Source organism: Aptenodytes forsteri, unplaced genomic scaffold (genome assembly GCF_000699145.1).
Source record: "Aptenodytes forsteri isolate BGI_AS27 unplaced genomic scaffold, ASM69914v1 Scaffold358, whole genome shotgun sequence".
NCBI lineage: Eukaryota > Metazoa > Chordata > Aves > Sphenisciformes > Spheniscidae > Aptenodytes > Aptenodytes forsteri.
The window spans coordinates 136,586-155,028 of record NW_008795679.1 but is presented as its reverse complement, the minus strand read 5'-3'; the positions used below and the strand labels follow the sequence as shown (position 1 = coordinate 155,028).

Below are 18,443 nucleotides of genomic sequence, written 5' to 3'. Positions count from 1 at the left end.
TATGATACCATTTTTGAATGTGGCAGAAGTCCCACTGATCTCCATTGGAACATCACTGGTAGACTGTTTAGAACAGCTGATACATTTATGTAACTGAAAACAATTTTATCCCTATGTAAAGTAATGTGACAACTGATTTGGCTATAATTTATGTCAGTACATGCAAAAATTCATGCATAGTTGCATTTATTGACATTTATATTTTTAAATTAGTATTCTATCATAAGAATAAACAATATTTGTTGTTAATAATTTATTGATTTTAATGTTAAGTACAAACATTTTAATATTAATTACTCTGATTCTTTAACATTATCAGTTAATATTAATTACTCTGATACATCTTAACCATGGAATTATTTTAAATAGTATCATTTCTACTTAAGCAGGAGTGTTTCCAGGAAAAGATTCTGTCCAGGTATTTTAGTGAACCCAGTACAGTGGAATTTATTGAAATTTCTATTCTACATTTTTCCCAGCTGTCATTTTTTGCCTGAGTTAGATCCTGCGATACGTGACAGTAGACGAGTACAACTTGTGGTAAGAACTTCTTTCCTTGTGGGATTTTGCAGAATTCAGCTATGCCTTGATCATGTTTTCAAATAATACTTGGTGTAAAAGCAACCAGGAGATTTTTTTGATTGAATATAATTCTTTAATGTTGTCTCTATTTGGCAATCAAGTCGCCCATTGATGGAGATCAGAAGAAAATGTTTGAGCACAAGAACCCATGTGTGTACATAGGGTTCTAGTTTCATAATCTGATACCGGTTTTGTTTTTAAGACATCAAATGCTACTGTGTGTTTTTTGAAAGCTTCTAAATCAACCTTTTAAAAAATGTTTTAAAAAAATTAAATATGGTTCAACACTAATTACATTGACTTAAAACATGTATTCTTGTCAATTTTAAAAAAATTAAATATGGTTCAACACTGTTTACATTATTGACTTAAAACATGTATTCTTGTAACTCAGACAAGTTTAAATGTTCTTAAATTCTGTAAGTCACATACCTAAATCATTCTAATATGCCCACAGTGTCATTTATTAAAAGACAGTAAGTTGGACTAGTACGGTGACATTATTAAAAAGACTTATTCCTACAATTTCTTTTCTATAGTTTTTTACATCATAAAATGCCTTCTACTCTTTTCATGATTCATTCTTTTCTTTGCAGCATTTAAAAAAAAATTGTATTTTCTGAAATGGGTAGTTCTGCAGGTTGGCAGGAGGGGGAATATGAGCATTTTAACAATCTGAAGATTTACAAAATGAAAAGACTCAGTGTCAGAGATACCCCAAAGTTTCTTTGATAGTGAGCAGGGTTATCATGCCTACAGGCCAATTTATACTATACACACACACACTTTTACATTTTATTGCCAAATTAGCAATATTCTTGTTGATATAATTATGTGGGGGTTAAAAAAATGGGGCAAAAACTTACATACTATACAGAATTAGTGTCTTATATTCATATATATAATGTAAAATGTTGCATAAAAAGTATTTCCCAGTTAGATGATGTGTCATATGCCTCATTCTGTACTCTGAGCAATCTTGGCCCTTTCTAACCTCTGTCTTCCTTAGCTTCACCACCTATGCAATATGCATGTTTTGGAAATGCTTCCATAAACTCTTCTAAAATTCACTGCTGAAAAAATGCTTTTAAGATTTAGTCACTGCTGAAAAAATGCTTTTAAGATTTACATGTTTCTATTACTATTCTCTTTAAGTCAGATTTTGTCAAAATTTTTTCTCTGGTGTGGGGTGTGTCCAATTCTTAGGTTGCTGTTAAAGTTTAGTGGCTGAAATCATGAACCAGGCAACCGTTGTGATGGGTTTTGGTTGCAGCAGCACTAATAGTTATTTGTTAGGTGAAGTCTAAAACAATAATTGCTCTAATTCGAGCAAATCATAATCTAATAATGTTATCTAAACTACACATTATGTAATTATTGGTAAGCATATGTGCATATAGGTAGATTGTATCTTATTTACAGTAAGCAGTTATATCCACAAAATACTGCTGAAATCCCACAACAGTATTATGTGGTGTGCCCACATAACTGGCAATGTTATGGGATTGTCACAGCCTGTGCCACATAATTACATAGCTGTTCCACATGAATGAAATACAGAGAAAATGCAATAGAAGGTCAAAAAATAGAAAACGAATAAAATGTATCTCTAATGCAGAAAGCAGTACTATATAAGCAATGAAGTAATGATGTGGTTTGTACACATAGAAGGCTGGAGAATTATGGTTTTAAAATTTATATGGGTTCTCTTAACATTTAAATGTTGAAATGTGAAATGTGAACATACTCCTAATACTTTTGCACAGTAACTTAGTTAAAAGCTATGAAATCTTGACAAAAATGAAGTTAACGCTTAGCTGCAATCTAAAAAAAAAAAAAGGAAAAGAAAAAAAGATAATTACAAGAGGAAAGCATTCCTGGGCATTTCCAGTAGTTTATTCATATGTCTCATGCTTGACCATAAAGTTTCCTGGTGTGTAATAGGATCCCTAATTTGTATGTGTTACATAAGCCTGCATTCTGAAAGTACTAGATTAATATAATTTTCTGACTGATATTTGTGCACATTCCAAGAATTTAAGACACTCTTTTTCATGGATACAAAATGGTATTTCAATGGTTGCATATTAACAATAAAGTCTTAGCCCTTCTCATTGGGGAATAAACCCTATGTAGTAACCTGCAGTAAATCTAAGACCTTGTTATGTTAATTGTGATCATTTTGATGATTTTGCTTACTACTACTACTACGTAAGTGCCTAGGAAGGCATGCTGACTTACAGTTTAAACTGGGCACTTGAAATTAATATGATTCTGCTGAATGAAAAGTAGGAAAGACTTCCTGATTCATCTTTGTATGTAGTTTAAGTTACCTACATGGTTAACCACTTCACTATTAATCAGTATCTCCAAATCATTAAGATATAACTTGAATTTAAAAGCACTTTTTACCTCAGACAGTTTCAGAATATCTTGATAATTTAACATAGGAATAGACAAATATTCAGATGCAGAGCTGTATTCAAGGCAAGGATTCCTCCTCATTGAAATTAATTTCCAATTAATTGGAAAAAAAAGGTTTGTAGTAATAAAACTAAGGGAAAAAAGTCTGAAGAGTTAAATATGGTGATCACTACAGATGGAAGTCCAATACTGCACTCTGTGAAAAAGTGTACCAGTATCTTAAATTTCTTCCAAATTTTTGGCTCTAAGCTATAAATGTAAACGGGAAGGTTTTAATTAGCTTCAGAGCGCTTTCAAGCAGGTTCTTTACAAACCTGAAATTAAGTTTACTCCAGTGATTAATACAACCTTAAATATTACTCTGACTGTAATTGGGTGAAAACACTTATTTTTATTTGAAAGAAAATAACAAATATTTTACATCAGAGCGCCAGATAGCCCTATTAAAATCTAGCATATAACATTGAATATTGTTGTCTACAAGATGATGAAGCCTCAGATTCTGTGATGATAGGGATTGGATAATAATTCCGTGGAAAGGTTAGTTGTTTAAAGTACTGTGGCCTCCTGGGTCTTTGGGAATTGGGACATTAGAAAACTTCTGCTGTGTGTTGAAACAGGTTAGATGGAAATAAGAATGATCAATTCCATTGGTTTGAATCTCTCTGAGCATTACAGTGATTGCATTATTTCTACTAAGGAAAGACTAAAAGCTTTCTATTTAAAGATTTTGAACAAATGGAGCTCTCACAAGCTTAAAGCGACTGTAAATATTCAGGCCAAAAATATAAAGAGTTGGCAGGATAAAACTGTGACTCTTTTCAAAGTTTCTTGACACTGCTATGGAAGAGAAAATAAAATATTGATGTTAACAGCAATAATACAGCCTGCTACCTGTGTAAAGCAAAACTTTAAAATCATGGTCATTAAACATATAAAAGGCAAGCTTCAGAAAACAAGGGATAAACTTTCTGTGCTGACACAAAGGGTACACAGTCACTAAGGAAGAGCGTAAAATCTCTGTATCTTTGGAGTTGTTGCTATGTAACTGCATGAACTTTTTAATGAATTTTACATTGAACAGTGACTGGGTAAAGACAAAGAAATGAAACAGCTCTCCATTTCATCCGAGTTCTCTAAGTTAGGCTGGACTACAAAGCCTGTCTGCATTGGTGCAATGCTGCTCTTGGTACAGTGAGCTGGTTTGAACAGGAAGTCTGGAGATCGTCTCCTCCAGAGTAGCCTACAACTTCATAGTAATGGCATTTTCCTGAGAAAAAGGGAGCTGTAGGCTTCAGCCCCCCGAGGAAGGAGTTGAGACCCAGTCTCTTGATTCCTGATTGAGCAGTCTAGCTACTACGATATTATGCAAAAGTTTGGTGACATTACCCCTAGCATAGTCTTTCCTTTTTGTTGTTTGTTCGTTTGTTTTTATGAAAAATGGACTCTACTCAGTTAGACACCTAGCTTCTGAAAGGATTTGGGGCTTTTCAGCCCAGATAGAGGAATGACTTAATCTGCCTCCTGGACTCCACTTCTGAATGTCCAGAGACTAGAAAATTTATGTCCTTATGTTCAGTACTTCCAGCTGACGGGCTCTGCACTGGGGCTTTTGCAGATTGCTCTTCTGCAGTGTCTGATTTTTCCTCGTCATTATTACTGGCCTTCAGTATCTAGTCAACAGTATTGTTAGGTGGCTGCTTTTGATGTTGAATAGCTTTTCATTTCAAGGAAAGGGAGTACTGGCTGAGTAAATGTGAAGTCATTTCTGCAGAACTAACAATCTACCATTTACAGTGTGTGGTATCTTCCAGGTCAGTATTTTTAACCTTTGCCCTACATGTTCCCAAAACAAGGACCCACGGCTAAAATGAAATACGATTTTCATTTCTATCTTGCTGTATTTATGTGCAGGTACATTGCCTCATGCCAAAATGTACCACCACTGGATGCTAGAAGTTTATAATTAATATAATACTCTTACCTAAAGTATAATTAAAATGCTGTCTGATGGTTATGGTTAATTAGCAAAAAACTAAAAGATTAAATTACTTACTGAGCCCTTGACTGATTGAACTGATACGTGTCCTGGATAAAACATAAATATTGCAGAAAATAATCCAATATGACATCTCTGACATTCAACTGTAACTTAAATTATAGACTGGTCAGTAAATGATCTTAAGCTGTTTAAGGTTTCATCAGCCGTCTGCAAGATTGATTTTCTTCAAAATTACTGTACTAAAATGTTTTCTTTTGTTGTTGCACTGACTCAGATCACAAACCACAATTTTAAGATCGGCTCTTATTTACAAAAGTGCTTTGACATAGTGCATTTGTTCAGCCTAGGCAACAATAAAGGATTGTGGTATCATTTTGAAGAAGGTTGTTTGACAGACCCTGTTTGTTTATTTGGGGTAATGTGAGCTGCATTCAGAAAATGTTATATTTTGTTTCATGATTGTGTACATTCTCTCCCACTGCTTCCAGGCAAGCCCTGTAAGCAGAGAAGACACGGATTTAGACCTTGTTTCCATGGCCAGTGGAAGTGCTTTGACTGAGAACAGAGAAAAAAATAAGCAGCCACACAGACACTCAGCAAGATCTTCAAGTAAGTTATGTTTTTTTTCAATATCAGTTTTAAAGATCACTTTAAAATGCTAGGTGGAACTGAGCATGCTTGGAATCCCTAATAACACATGCTACTTATCTTTATGTTTCTTTCTTACCTAAAACCTTTTCATACGTTTTCTACAGTTATGTTTAAAAACTGCGCTATTAATTTCAATAGACTTTCCTCTTGTGATTTTAACCCACGCGAAGTTCCCTGTGACGCATGCTAAGTCTTCTGATGATCAAGTTCTTAAAAGATTTTCTTTTCTCTAAATTATAAAACAGTGGATTTTTTAATGTTCTCCTTCATTTTTTTTCCAAAAAACGTTTGAAAAATACGTTCTATTAACTGAATACCAGAACACATATCCTGATCAAGCCACCGATTTCTGTCCTGTTGATTACCAATTATACTGTAGTACGTGCATCCTACTGAACTTACTATAGCTCAGTGGCAGAGGCTCCTTTTAAAGCCTTATATTTTTACCAGTCAATATTATACAAATCACCAGAAGAATCTATATATAGAAAAAATGAAAAAATAATACTTGAAAGTCATAAAATGGTAGCATTTTAAGTTTCATGTTTTATTTTGTGTGATATAACTGAAGAAAATATTAATATACTTCTACTAATATGACATACTATATTTTGTCATTTGTGTACAATGTATTTTCCAAATAAATAAAACTCCAAACCCCCAAAATGTACGTTACAGAAAATATAAGCAGTATTAAATAAGTATGGCAAAATTATTAAAATTCCTAAAGCTGTATAAGTAGTGAAGTTTCTTGAAATTCTTTATGTCAAAATAGAAATCAGGTTATTTCATAAATTACCTGTAATTGCTGGATTTGCTTTTTTGATTATGTTTTCATATATACTGCCTTTTCACTTTCAATGAAAAACAAATTAAAATTCAAGGAAAACATGTAAAAATACTTGATATCTCTATTTTTCTGACATAGTTTGTAAAGGCTTTAGAATAAAGATTTATTTACATTATATTAGTCCACCACAGGCAAAAAATAACAGTGAGTACAATTTGTCCGTGCTTATTCACTTGATTTACATGCCTAAAATTAGATTAGATAAAATTTATCATCCTAGTCTAAGTTAATTGCATCCATGGAGAAAGAATATGATTCTTTCTCTCTGCCTGCCATCTTAGAAAAGAATGAATTGTGTCCTGAGTTTTCCTGTTTCTCTCCATTGGCTAGTGATGAAGCCCCACCATTTAAATTAGATGAGATTCCTAACTGCTAAGATCCTGAATTTAGATGAGACCAAGTCTAAGCTACTGATGTCAATGGCAAAATTATCATTATATTCATATATTCAGAATAGAATGGATGCATATCTTGAATAATTGAGTTAAATAGTATACACTGCATTCATATTCATGTATAACTGCTGTCTAGATTGTAACCTACACTATATCGCCATCCAGAAAAATAACTAATAAGCTCTTTCAATGAAGACAGGCATGTAGAACTTGCCTATGTTAGGAGCTTGGGAACAGTAAAGAAAAAAGTGTCATTGTATTTTACTTTCAAAAAGAAGAGACTAGGAAAGGAGCAAGAAAGAGCAATCAACTGGCAGAGTCATAAGTATGAGAGACGGGCAGTTTACAGTGTGGTAATATATATGTATTTTCATAAAATACACATCTACTACAGCACACTTACATATTCATTCTTCTTTCAATAGTCCAGGAACTAAGGAAAAAAAGGCCCAGGTCTTACGTCTTTCTACATACGTTTCTGTATGTGCATCTATATAATTTTTTTCACCATGGATTTGATAAATTAAACAGTGATGATACATTAAATTATAATGCATATTATATATAAAACCAGACATTACTATTATCTTTGTACAATATATATGCAGTATATAAACATGTTTATTATATTATATTAGTTCTGTTTGCCAAAGACACTTGTTTTTCAGTGATTGAAAATAAGTTGTTAGTCCTGTGGTATCCTTAATCTGAAAACATTAGAAATTTGCCTTTATTTATAATGTATTCATTATAAAATACTTTCCTGTTGTATTGTCTCCCTTGGTTTTGCTTTCTGCAATATTTATTAAAGAAGCCTAGAAACTATTTTAATGATTTAGTAGGTGTATTCCTTTTGAATTAGATGAGCCTGCACTTGTTTACAGAAGAGCTTAGAAAAGATGCTGTGACCTTAGAGGTGCTGCCATTTGAATAAATTGTTAAATCAATTTCTTGTACCATTTTTTCAGGAGAATTCAGCCTCAATGGTTTGACAAGCTTTAATTAATAAAATGTTACTAAGTTCACTTTGCAACATCCATAATCCTGGTTGTTGCTCAGAATCCTTTTTAATTATTGGTAGAAAGTCTTCGGCAAACTGTGCCATACAACTGAGAGAGATTTTATTATGTATCAGAGATATTAGTTGGGGGTATCATATATGTTTCTTATATATCATTTGTAATTCAGTAATTGTATCAATAAATTGTTGAGATCCTCCGAGCTGAAAAGTGAGGTCTAAAAATGCAGGATAAATGATTTTTAGGTATATTTACTCAAAAAAAACTCAAATATATATGATACTGAAATAAAATGCATTTTATATACTACAGGGACATGACTGTACATGAATGCTCATGTTTTTGTAAAGACAAAACATACAATGCTTCAAAGTTTAATTCAGAGGTTTTTTTGGAAAGGCTAAGGCAAGATTTTCAGAAATACTTTGAGGGACTGCCCAACTTTGATGTACTTTTTGTAGATCTTATTTACCAAAGGTAGGTTCTTGGAATTTCTGGTTAAAGAATTTTAAGGTTTTTATCATGCAAATTTACTATTTTTTTCTGAAAAAGCTGGATGGGATAGATTAATCCTAAACTAAATTAACTCTGTTCCTTGACAAAACAAAATGAATTAAGGAATAAAGGAAATGCTGCGGACATAGTATATATCAGTTTAAGGAAAGCATTTGTGTACTTAAAAGTATTTGATGTTGTTCTATGTTATATGTTCAAAGGGAAAATTGACTGTGCATTAAATTCACCCAGTATTTAAAAAAAAAAAAGTAAAAAAATATATATAACCTAAAGAAAGAGTAGCAATTGTTCAGTTAGACTAATTAGTTATCAATCTAATTTAGAACCTTGCCTCTATTGATGGCCAGTATGTTATGTTCTCAAATATACTACTTTATATTCCTTCCAGAAATCATAGTTATTTCCTTATGCTCCCTGGTAGCTAATTTTTCTTTTCTGTTTCTTGAGGTGGGGTTTTTGGGTGGGTTGTTTTTTTTTTTCCATTCTTGTCTGACCACTGCTAAGATCTTAATCTCTGTCATACCTATGGCCAATAAGTTGCAAAAGTAGGTGTGTTAGAATGACCTTTTGCTGATTATATTTTCTGCCTTTCAGTTTCACATAAACTTGCCTTGCTTTTGTAAAAAAGGGCAGAAAAAAAGTTCTTTTTCCCTGATGTATAATTTCTCTGTAATGCACATACATGAGCCATGATGGTTAGTGGCTTACAGTCAGAGTTGTGCAAGATTCAGGTATCAGTCCTACACTCATTGGTATTTTTATTAACTCCATAAATATTGGTGTGAATTGCTGGTTATATTTTTTTTAAATACTTTCATGAACACTCGCAGTGTAGTCAGCACTAAGTTGCAAGATGGGCATAGAAATATTTTGCAAGAATTAAAAGTTAAGTAATTATTTTATTATACATAGCTAGACAGGATGAATTTTTTTATACTAATGTCCCGTTTGTGAGTAGGCTGTGACAATCATCAGCTCCATTCTATCATCCTAATCTGGTTCTGGCCAACCAGTGTTGGACTTTTAGATGAGTCTCCTATGTATTTACATTGTCTACCTGTCATCACAATTTTGTGGTTTTCTTTTCTCTGCAAATCTTAAACTTTGTTTTCATTGTACTTCTTGTCTTGTGAACTGCAATCTTTTGACAGCAATTTCCAGAAGCATCAGAATTTGAAAGTGGAATGCAATGGGAGCTATGCCTCTAACTGTTATTTAAAATACTGCCCAGAATTCTTAATTCTTGTCTTCCCTGAATTCTAGTCTTTCAGGGAGCCTCTGATATCAGTGAAACACTGCTTTCCAGGAAAAAAAAAAAATTTAAATTGGACCTGAATCTTGTCATTCCTTAATCACCCCTAGTTCAAAAAATGGCCTTTAAATACTATCCCCACTACAAAACATTTATCAATTTAATTTCTGAGATAAATTCAACTTTACCATTCTGTTATTCAGTGGAATTAAATTAATGAAGTTTAATAATGCCTTTCTTACAGTGGAAAGACTTCAAACTCACACTAAAAAAAAACAAACACAGTAACTTTTATTTGACTTTCCTTTTTACATCTTTCTCTCAATTCTTATTTTTCCTCTTGTCAAAACCCCCACCTTGATTTTTTTTGCCTTCCTTTCTTTTGATAATGAGAGCCCATAGAAAGTCTTCAACTTTGTTTTAAGCAGTGTATGGTACAGCTTCGCTTTTTTAAAAATTCCTGCTTTCCTGCTCCTTTCTCCTTAGCATTAGTATTGTCTATATATTCTGGTACCATAACTGCTGTCTTTCATTTAGGATTTGTAAACTCCCTGTGTGCAGTAAACATCTCATTTTTAAGCTCTCTCTTCATGCCTTTGGTCATATTTTACCGAGGGGTTTCTGGTGGATTTTTTTCTTTCTTTCTTTTTTCTTTTCCTTTTCTTTTTTTTTTTTTTTTTTTTTTTTTGGCATTCTGATTTAGAAGTTTGCCATGTTATAGAAACTGAATAAGAAACATCTTAGAAACATGGGATCAAATATGAAGGTACTTATTTAGTAGCATTTTCAATTTCTCGGCATTTACCTGCTTAGTAGACTTCCTAGAAGATAATGGTAAAATTTATGCTTTCTCCTTAGAAATGTGTAGAAATGCTGTAAATTTGTAGAGAATATTTACATTACAAATCACTTATTATCATCAGCAAAATGCTGAACCAAATTTACCTTAGAAATCGCAACTGCTGCCACAATTTTAGGAATAAAGCTGTCTCTTCTGTAAGCCACATCTGATTATATGACCACATGAATGTTAGTGGACAAGTATTTTGTCCAATAAAAGATAGTGACATGATTCCATACTATTAATATTTTTGTGCTCAGAAAGTGAAGGCATAAAACGGATGAATAAGGGTTCTACAGTTCTGAAGTAATTACAATTTACCAGGCTTTGATAACAAGTAGAAAAGCATGAATATTGTTTTAAACATCCTTTCAACATAATATTTTTTTCCATGCAGATACCTCTGTACATCTTACCAGAATAAAAAATGTGCCTCAGAAAAAAAGCTGTCCATCCACCATACATTAATGCATAGCATATATTTACATGGTCAGAGGAAAACAGTTAGAAACTAATGAAACCTGTGTTATAGGCTGAAAGAATACAAAATAGCCTCAGTCTGGAAACCCGTAGACATGTTAGAATAGAATGGTACCTAGGCAAAAAGCCATGCAGAAGGATGTGATAATTTAGCAGTGGCACAACTCCGTATGAATTTGAAGTTCTTTGATGACTTCCAAACAAAAGCTCACTCATATCCTGTGAACTTATGGTGCAGGTAGATAAAGCTCATAATCTTAATATTGTGTCACATCCAAATTTTTCATCTGACATTGATGCTTTCTTTTAAATAATTGGTAAGAAAAATCACTGTATTAGAAATTAATAAATCAGTACAATACTCTTCATTATATTTTAAACATTCTTCAGTATACTGAACTTCACTTGATGCCCTATATGTGAAAATACACAGCACAATGGAACTTGTTCATGTGCAGACTTGCACATGATACTAAAACCTACTTTTCTGTGTATGGTAAATGTATGGTGCTGACATTTTATCCACATGAGAGAAAGTATTTGAGTGCAGATTCAAGAGTTTTGGCTTTTTTTCCCACTTCTGTCACTAGCCTGTTAGTTGGTATTAGGAATGTCATTTTGAATCTATATACATCAATTTTCCTACCTGCAGAAATAATAATCATGATATATACCATCCTTGTATAATGTTTATGTATCTGCTGATGAAAGGATGATAGCATCATTAAGTTTAACTGTTAGGAAAGGGAAGGGGCCTCCTCCTCATTTGTGAACTGGATAAACTATTTGGAAGCTGCCATGTCAACAAAGGAGTAACGTTACAGATGGATATACACAGGTACAGCCATGCAAACAACAAACTAGTTACAGTATGGTCACAAAATCAAGGGGTATATCAAATGGTGGAATGATTAATTCACAAAATAAATATAATTGGTGACAATGTATGTCTAACTCTCATTCTTTCAGAGTTTCTTAAATTCAGTAACTGATTCTTTTTTTCTTAACTGGGGAGGTGTTGTATTCAGTAACAATAGAAATGCAGTAGTCCTTTGAAGAAACGTTAAAAATTCAACAAAGAGTTTATAATGATGAAATTAGGAAAGATCAGGTATGTACCATGAATTTCTTTCCAGTATAGATATAAATCCTGTGTTTGGAAGTGAAGTAAATCAGCATATGTGTTATTGTTTATGTGTGCAGAGAGCTATTTATCTTAATATTATCTGCTTGAGAAGAAGGCTTCTCTCAAAAATAAACATAAAATCGTGAAGGTAAAAGTGAATTTCTAAGGTGGCTTAATCAAAGCCAGTAAGCCAGATTTCAGTATGATACATGCATCTAATACACAATGCAAAAAACTTCAAATTTTTACTGTTTTTTTTTCTATTCACAGATATAATTTTTTCTATTCACAGATATAATTTCTAAGTATTTCCCTGTTCTTGCAGTATGCAATCTTAATAACTTAGATTTTTTTAAAAAATTAAGGAAACACACAGATAGGCCTGGCTCATCAGTGTAATTCCATTGATTTCCATGCCCAAGTGTTTTAAAAATTTGACTAGTGGTGAGTGTGATTAAGAAAAAGAAAATCTGGACCAAGAAACTACTTGTATATAATTTTGCATAACGAGAATACTCGTGCATGCAAATTTGACATATTCTGCCAGATCAGGACTTTTTATATTTGTTAAACACAGCTGAAAGATACTGCTTCCCTAACCATTTGAAATTACTATTGGGATGAATATATATATTACTAAGTATTAGTTAACTATGGAACAGCACATACCTAATCTTTTTCAACAGATTACAGAATGATTATTTACAAGATGCTGCTTAATTCACTTTGAGATTACATATTTAAAAAATTACCTAAATGCAGATTTTAAAAGGCACTTAGAACTTGCTTTCATTAAATTTAACAGGCTAGGGACAAAAATGATACATTATCTCATGTAATTTCATCATCTGTGTTTTGAATTATGGAAATAATTCAAGAGCTATGTATAACAGATACACAGAGGCATTTCCTAAATTTTAACTGCTTAATTTTACAGCCTGGTAGTCTTTTAGTAGGGTTTGGGAGTTCTTAGCAGGGGGGGGTGTTTGTTTTTTTTAAAGAGAAACCAGGTTAAAAAAAAAGAGAAAATCCATTCTGAGGCATTGACTTACGTGTAACTTAGATACCCACTTGGAACCTTGGAACCATTAGACCCACCACAAGGATATCTGTCATATGGTATGAATAAATAATAACAATTTTAGGCTTCTTTTGCTGTGGGATATTTGTCAAGTAGCTTCAAAAAATATTTCTCAAGTCATTGCACAGAAAGACCTAGTAATGAATGTTGGGCTACTACAGAGTTGTTGCATTGGATGGCAAAGATGTGTCTATAGATTTTTTCCCCAAGACAATCTTTCTTTCCTTGTTTTTTTTTCCTTCTAATTTATCTCTTTTTCATTGCTGATTTTTCCACACTTGTGTTCCCTAATCTTTTCTTTTACTATGAACAATTCTTGTTTCTGTTCCTCCAACTTCTTATTCCAGCATAAGCTTCCTCTCCCATCCACTCTTAGGCTTCCTATCCACAGTTGCCATTGAGTCTTGTGTTTGTTTCCACAGATCCTTGTCTGATTACCTTTTTTTTCTCTCTCTCTATTCCCTTTTGTATCCAGCTATTCCTTCCCAGTATTCCTCAGATTTCATCATCTCCTAGGTTAAATCTCCTCCAAATTTGTCCTGATTTAGTGTACTATTTAGGCAGATCTTGAGTCCAGACTCTTAATCTACTTATTCTCTGTATGCTTTCTTATCATCACCTGTATTTTCACTTCTTTTAATTATGTAAGTTCTGAGAGTTAGGGCCCATCTAGTGCCCCTTAATCCATTTTCTTTATTCTTAGTTCCCCTTTGCCAATTCACAACTTTCTTCTTCCCCACGTTTTCTCCCTGCTCTCAGTGTCAGTCTATTTGTCAAGTCATTCTAGTCTTTTGTGCCAGCTATGTCAGGGTATTGTTTGCCAAGTTAGCCTTAGTTTCTCTCACCTTAACTGCAAGTCAGTCTCATTTCTCTCTCAGGTTTTAATTCCAGCCCTCTGCCTCTTCTCTCAGTCTCCTTCCTATAGGAGCTTTGGTTCTTATCCTCTCCATGGTTCCTGTAGCTAGGCTCCATCCGCCACAGAGAGCATGAAACAAGCAGGCTCTTAAGTTCCCTGACCTAGCATGATCTTCGACATTATTTTTAGGAATAGTCTTGCTTAGCTCCGTGTAACATCATGGTAAAGCGCGTTTCCATGCTGACTGATATTTTAGGGAATATAGCCAAAAAAATCAAGAATGTCTCCTCCGATCATGTAGAAACTTCAATTTGTATATACTTGATCCAAATTTGGACAGATCCTAAAAGCAAGGCTCTGTAACTTGGCTGACTTCAAGTCCCCTCTGCAAAGGGCAACATAAATATTTCACATATTTTCTTAGAAGTGACCGACCTTTCAGAAAACTTTGGCCAAAGGCAGATATTCAGTATGTAAAATTTCATCCTAAATGGTCAAAATTGGGTATATAGATAAGGAACTAAAAACCAAAAGAAATATTGGGCTTTAATAACCAATGGTGCTAAAAGTCCTGTTTGTAGTTAGGAAAATGTTATATTTTACAGGAACATTTTGTGAGCATTATGTTTATTATGTTATTTATTTTAAGTGTGTAGAATGGCAATTAATAACTGTTTATAACTTATTCTTGTAAATGCTTATCTATGTGAATTCCTTCATGTGACTGAGTCACATTTTAGAGTTCAGATTATTCAAGTATGTAATTGTCAGCATGATCTAGTTAAAACAGCATCAATGTTTGATAAACAAAGATAATTAAGTTCATTGTTTCTATAAGATTAGTCTCTAGTCCTACAAACTTGAAGTCAAGGAGATTTACAAACAAAATTAATTATTTGCTTTAAAAAAAAAATTAATAATGAGAAAGTTTTATCTTCAAATCTCCATATGGAAAGGAGATATACCTTTACATATTATGTGAGATTTTGTATAAGATGCTCCTGAGGCTTCTCAGTGCTATTCAAATATGTATGAAATACAAAAATATAAGTTAAAATTGCAATGCAATAAATGTATTTTGTTTTGATGTAAACAATGCAACTAACAAAAAATTTTTCAACTGACTTCAGTATTGCCATAAGTAACAATATTAAAAAGTAACGTTTCTGAGATTGTAGCATTTACCTTTTTCACAGACCTGCTGAACCTAGCTTCTTTCCAGAGCTTAAATTGATGTAAACGCTTTGCTGCTAAGGATTCGTTCTGGTCACTTTCATTAAAATGTTGAAGTTTTTTCTCCATGCTTTCTTAAGCTGTATTTGCTCTTAAGTAATACAATATGGTAAGGACTTTGAAATAAATTATATCTCCAGACACACAATGTTAGGTGGATCGATAAATGCCCTATGACGTCTACTATACATCATAAAATTTCTATCATAACCTGTTTAACAAAGCTTTTCTTCTTGGACACCAAGAATTTCATTCAAAGCATTTTACATATTGCATTACTTATCAAAACAGAGGATATGTAAACCTTGACATTTGTTAAAAGACCCAGGCTTTAACCAAAAAAGACCAGAACAAATCAATAGCAGAAAACAGATTAAACAACAGAAAAGTGACTGCTTAGAAATAGAAGCATGTTAACTTAACCCAAGACAAGCTTTCAGCACATACTCAAAAGAAATGGTTATTTGATATATACAGGCACCTGGAAATCTCTCAGACTATACTGGAGCTTCATCTAGTCAAATATTGCAATTAAATGAAAGTACAGTAAATAACTTTCACAGCCTGTCTTCCAAAGCCTAGTTCAGGGTAGGAGAAATTAAATTGCTTTTCTTGGCTAAGATTTTGTTCCCATATGAATGGGTATTACAATAACTGTATATCATGTTAAATTATACTTAATACACTTGCCAGGTTCTATTTAATTCTAGTACCAGTAATGGTAAAAATTATAATTATTATTATTATGGTTGTCAAAAGTACCAGTACTTTATAGAGCAAAACCAATGTAATAGCTCTAATTTATTTTTAGTAAAAATACTTATAGATGGGCTTGAAACAATGTGAATCTTTCTGTTGTTGCCTTTGGGTAAGGCCCACTACAAATATACTCACGGAACATGAAAAGAAAGTATATGATCATGCTTACAATTATTCATAAATCACAAATACACACGTGCATACCTATGTGTGTATGTATGCATACTAATGAAAGATATGCCTTACAGATCTCTTTATATTTATAGCAAAATATGACTTTAAATGTCACCTTTTATTTTACCAATCAAAAAGTTCTGATAATAGTAATTTTATTCACTCATATGTGCTAATACATGAACCGGTTGTCTGCAAAACACATTGCAGTTTAAGGGAAAATGGAGCTATTGCAAATCCAAGCTTGCTGTAAAAACCGTTCACATCATTAGCAATGCTGTAAGAGAAATCTGTAAGCTCTCAAAAAAACTATTGAGGTTGAAGTAAGACTTTCAAATAAAGCACACCCTGAAGAACAGTTAAAGGATCTCACAGAGATTTTTAATCTTTTCATAACACCTGAATATCTGACCTTGCAGCACTTCAGGTGTATGCTTGGTAGAACATTTTTAAAAACGCAAAATGTTTTCATTTGCTATTAATCATTGTTTTTGGTGAATCTTTGCTTTATTTCTCTGTACATTGAACTAAGTATCCTTCCCACTTTTTATTATTTTCTCCCCTTTTCTTAAAATAAAAAATCTCATAAAGCAGTAAAATTCCACAACTTTCCCTGAGCAGGTATAAATGTATTTACATCCAAGTATAAGAAGCAAAGCACAATAAATGAAGTAAAGACAACAAATATAAGTGAAACAAATATAATAAGGATTCAGTTACCTATTCATTTTAATATGCTTGTTTGCTTGTTTGTTTGTTTAGAAAAACAAAGCTGTATTTTTAAGGAACATTTCTAGGTTCAGTCTCTTAATTCAAAGTGACGTCATCCCTTAACAGACTCTCTTGTCTTCCCTCATCCCCTTGGTCTAGACAAAATTCTAACCATCTGCTAATGGAGCTGTCTTTATTGAATATTTCTGAAAGAAAAAATTGCCTGTTTGAATAATGTAGAATCAGAAAACCTGTTGTAAACACAGGTATTCACGACAAAATAACTGAGTTTTAGTTTTAATTTATATGTAGTATTTTTACCTCTTGCAAGGCTCTACCTAGATGCTTACTTTATACTTAAGTACAAAGCTGCTCTTAGTTCACCACAAGAATATTCATACCTAGATTTTTCACTGAAATAACAAAAGACATGAATTAAAAATAAGCACAGTAATTTGTGGGCACTTGTATGATAAATCAGGTAAGTCCTATATTTGCAATGCATTCCATTCCTATATTTCCATTTTTCTTTCTGTTTGTTCTTCCATTAAACTCTAGGAGAAAGAAATAAAAACCTTTCTCATATTTAACTAATACCTTCACTGTAAATGAGGTATTTCTTTGCTTTATGACACAATTTTTCAATCATAATTAATATTTAAGCCACTAGCAGTCTGTAAGAATAACGTCTGAGAATTAGGTATAATATGAATAGGAGTAAGCAAACTTCATTATGCTTATATGCCAGTCTGACTCATGTCTGTGTTTGAGTATTCTTCAGGGAATAGGCTGTTGGATCTCCATGCCAGTTCTGTCTTTCATCAGTCCAGTTAGACCGATAACTGGAACAGCAGTGCTGGTAATAATACCCATCCTTAGCACTAGTTAGTAGATATCAAAAGTGCTTTATCAGAAGAGCAAGCATAATTATGCCCATTTCAAAGATGGGAAGATGGGACATACAAAGGGAGTGATTTACAACAAACCTGTCTTGTAGATATTTCATTCTAAATTAGTTGATCATTCCCTACAATTGTTTTATTTTATTTGGCTGAAAGTTCTGAGAACTGTGTGAAGGATGGAAAGGAAGAATACAGAGTAGTTTATGCTTTGATTCAGTTTGTCTAGATCACTATTGTATAGTAAAGTTTAAAGCAGACGCTAGGAAATCTAACCAGCACTTCAGGCGAGATAAAGAAGAGATCTGTGACTGTCAGACTTTGGGATAGCCTCTGATTTGTTAAACCTGCATTCAAGAGAGCAGCGAGTCTACACCTTTAGAGTATCTGGGATTTTGCAAAAATACCTTCAGGCTAAGGAAATTATCCTGCTCTATTACTGAGGGTCTACAAAACCTGAGCTATGATTCTCACAGACATCTAAAACGTTGTTTTGTCAGACAGCTTATATGCACTCAAGATTAATAAGTTACTACATTTTACTCACAAAATATTTGACTACTCTACCCTCTAAACAATGCATAAATCAGTT

The 18,443-nt window shown here is 32.9% G+C and overlaps 1 protein-coding gene across 1 annotated transcript in view; it reads left to right on the top strand.

The window, feature by feature from the left end:
- LRRIQ1 (leucine rich repeats and IQ motif containing 1) overlaps positions 1-18,443 on the top strand; it is a 115,870-nt gene that overhangs the window by 93,847 nt on the left and 3,580 nt on the right. The window contains exons 25-26 of the mRNA XM_019472969.1: positions 480-540; positions 5,497-5,617. Of these exons, the coding sequence (XP_019328514.1) occupies positions 480-540; positions 5,497-5,617 (182 nt within the window). The remainder of the gene's footprint in view (positions 1-479; positions 541-5,496; positions 5,618-18,443) is intronic.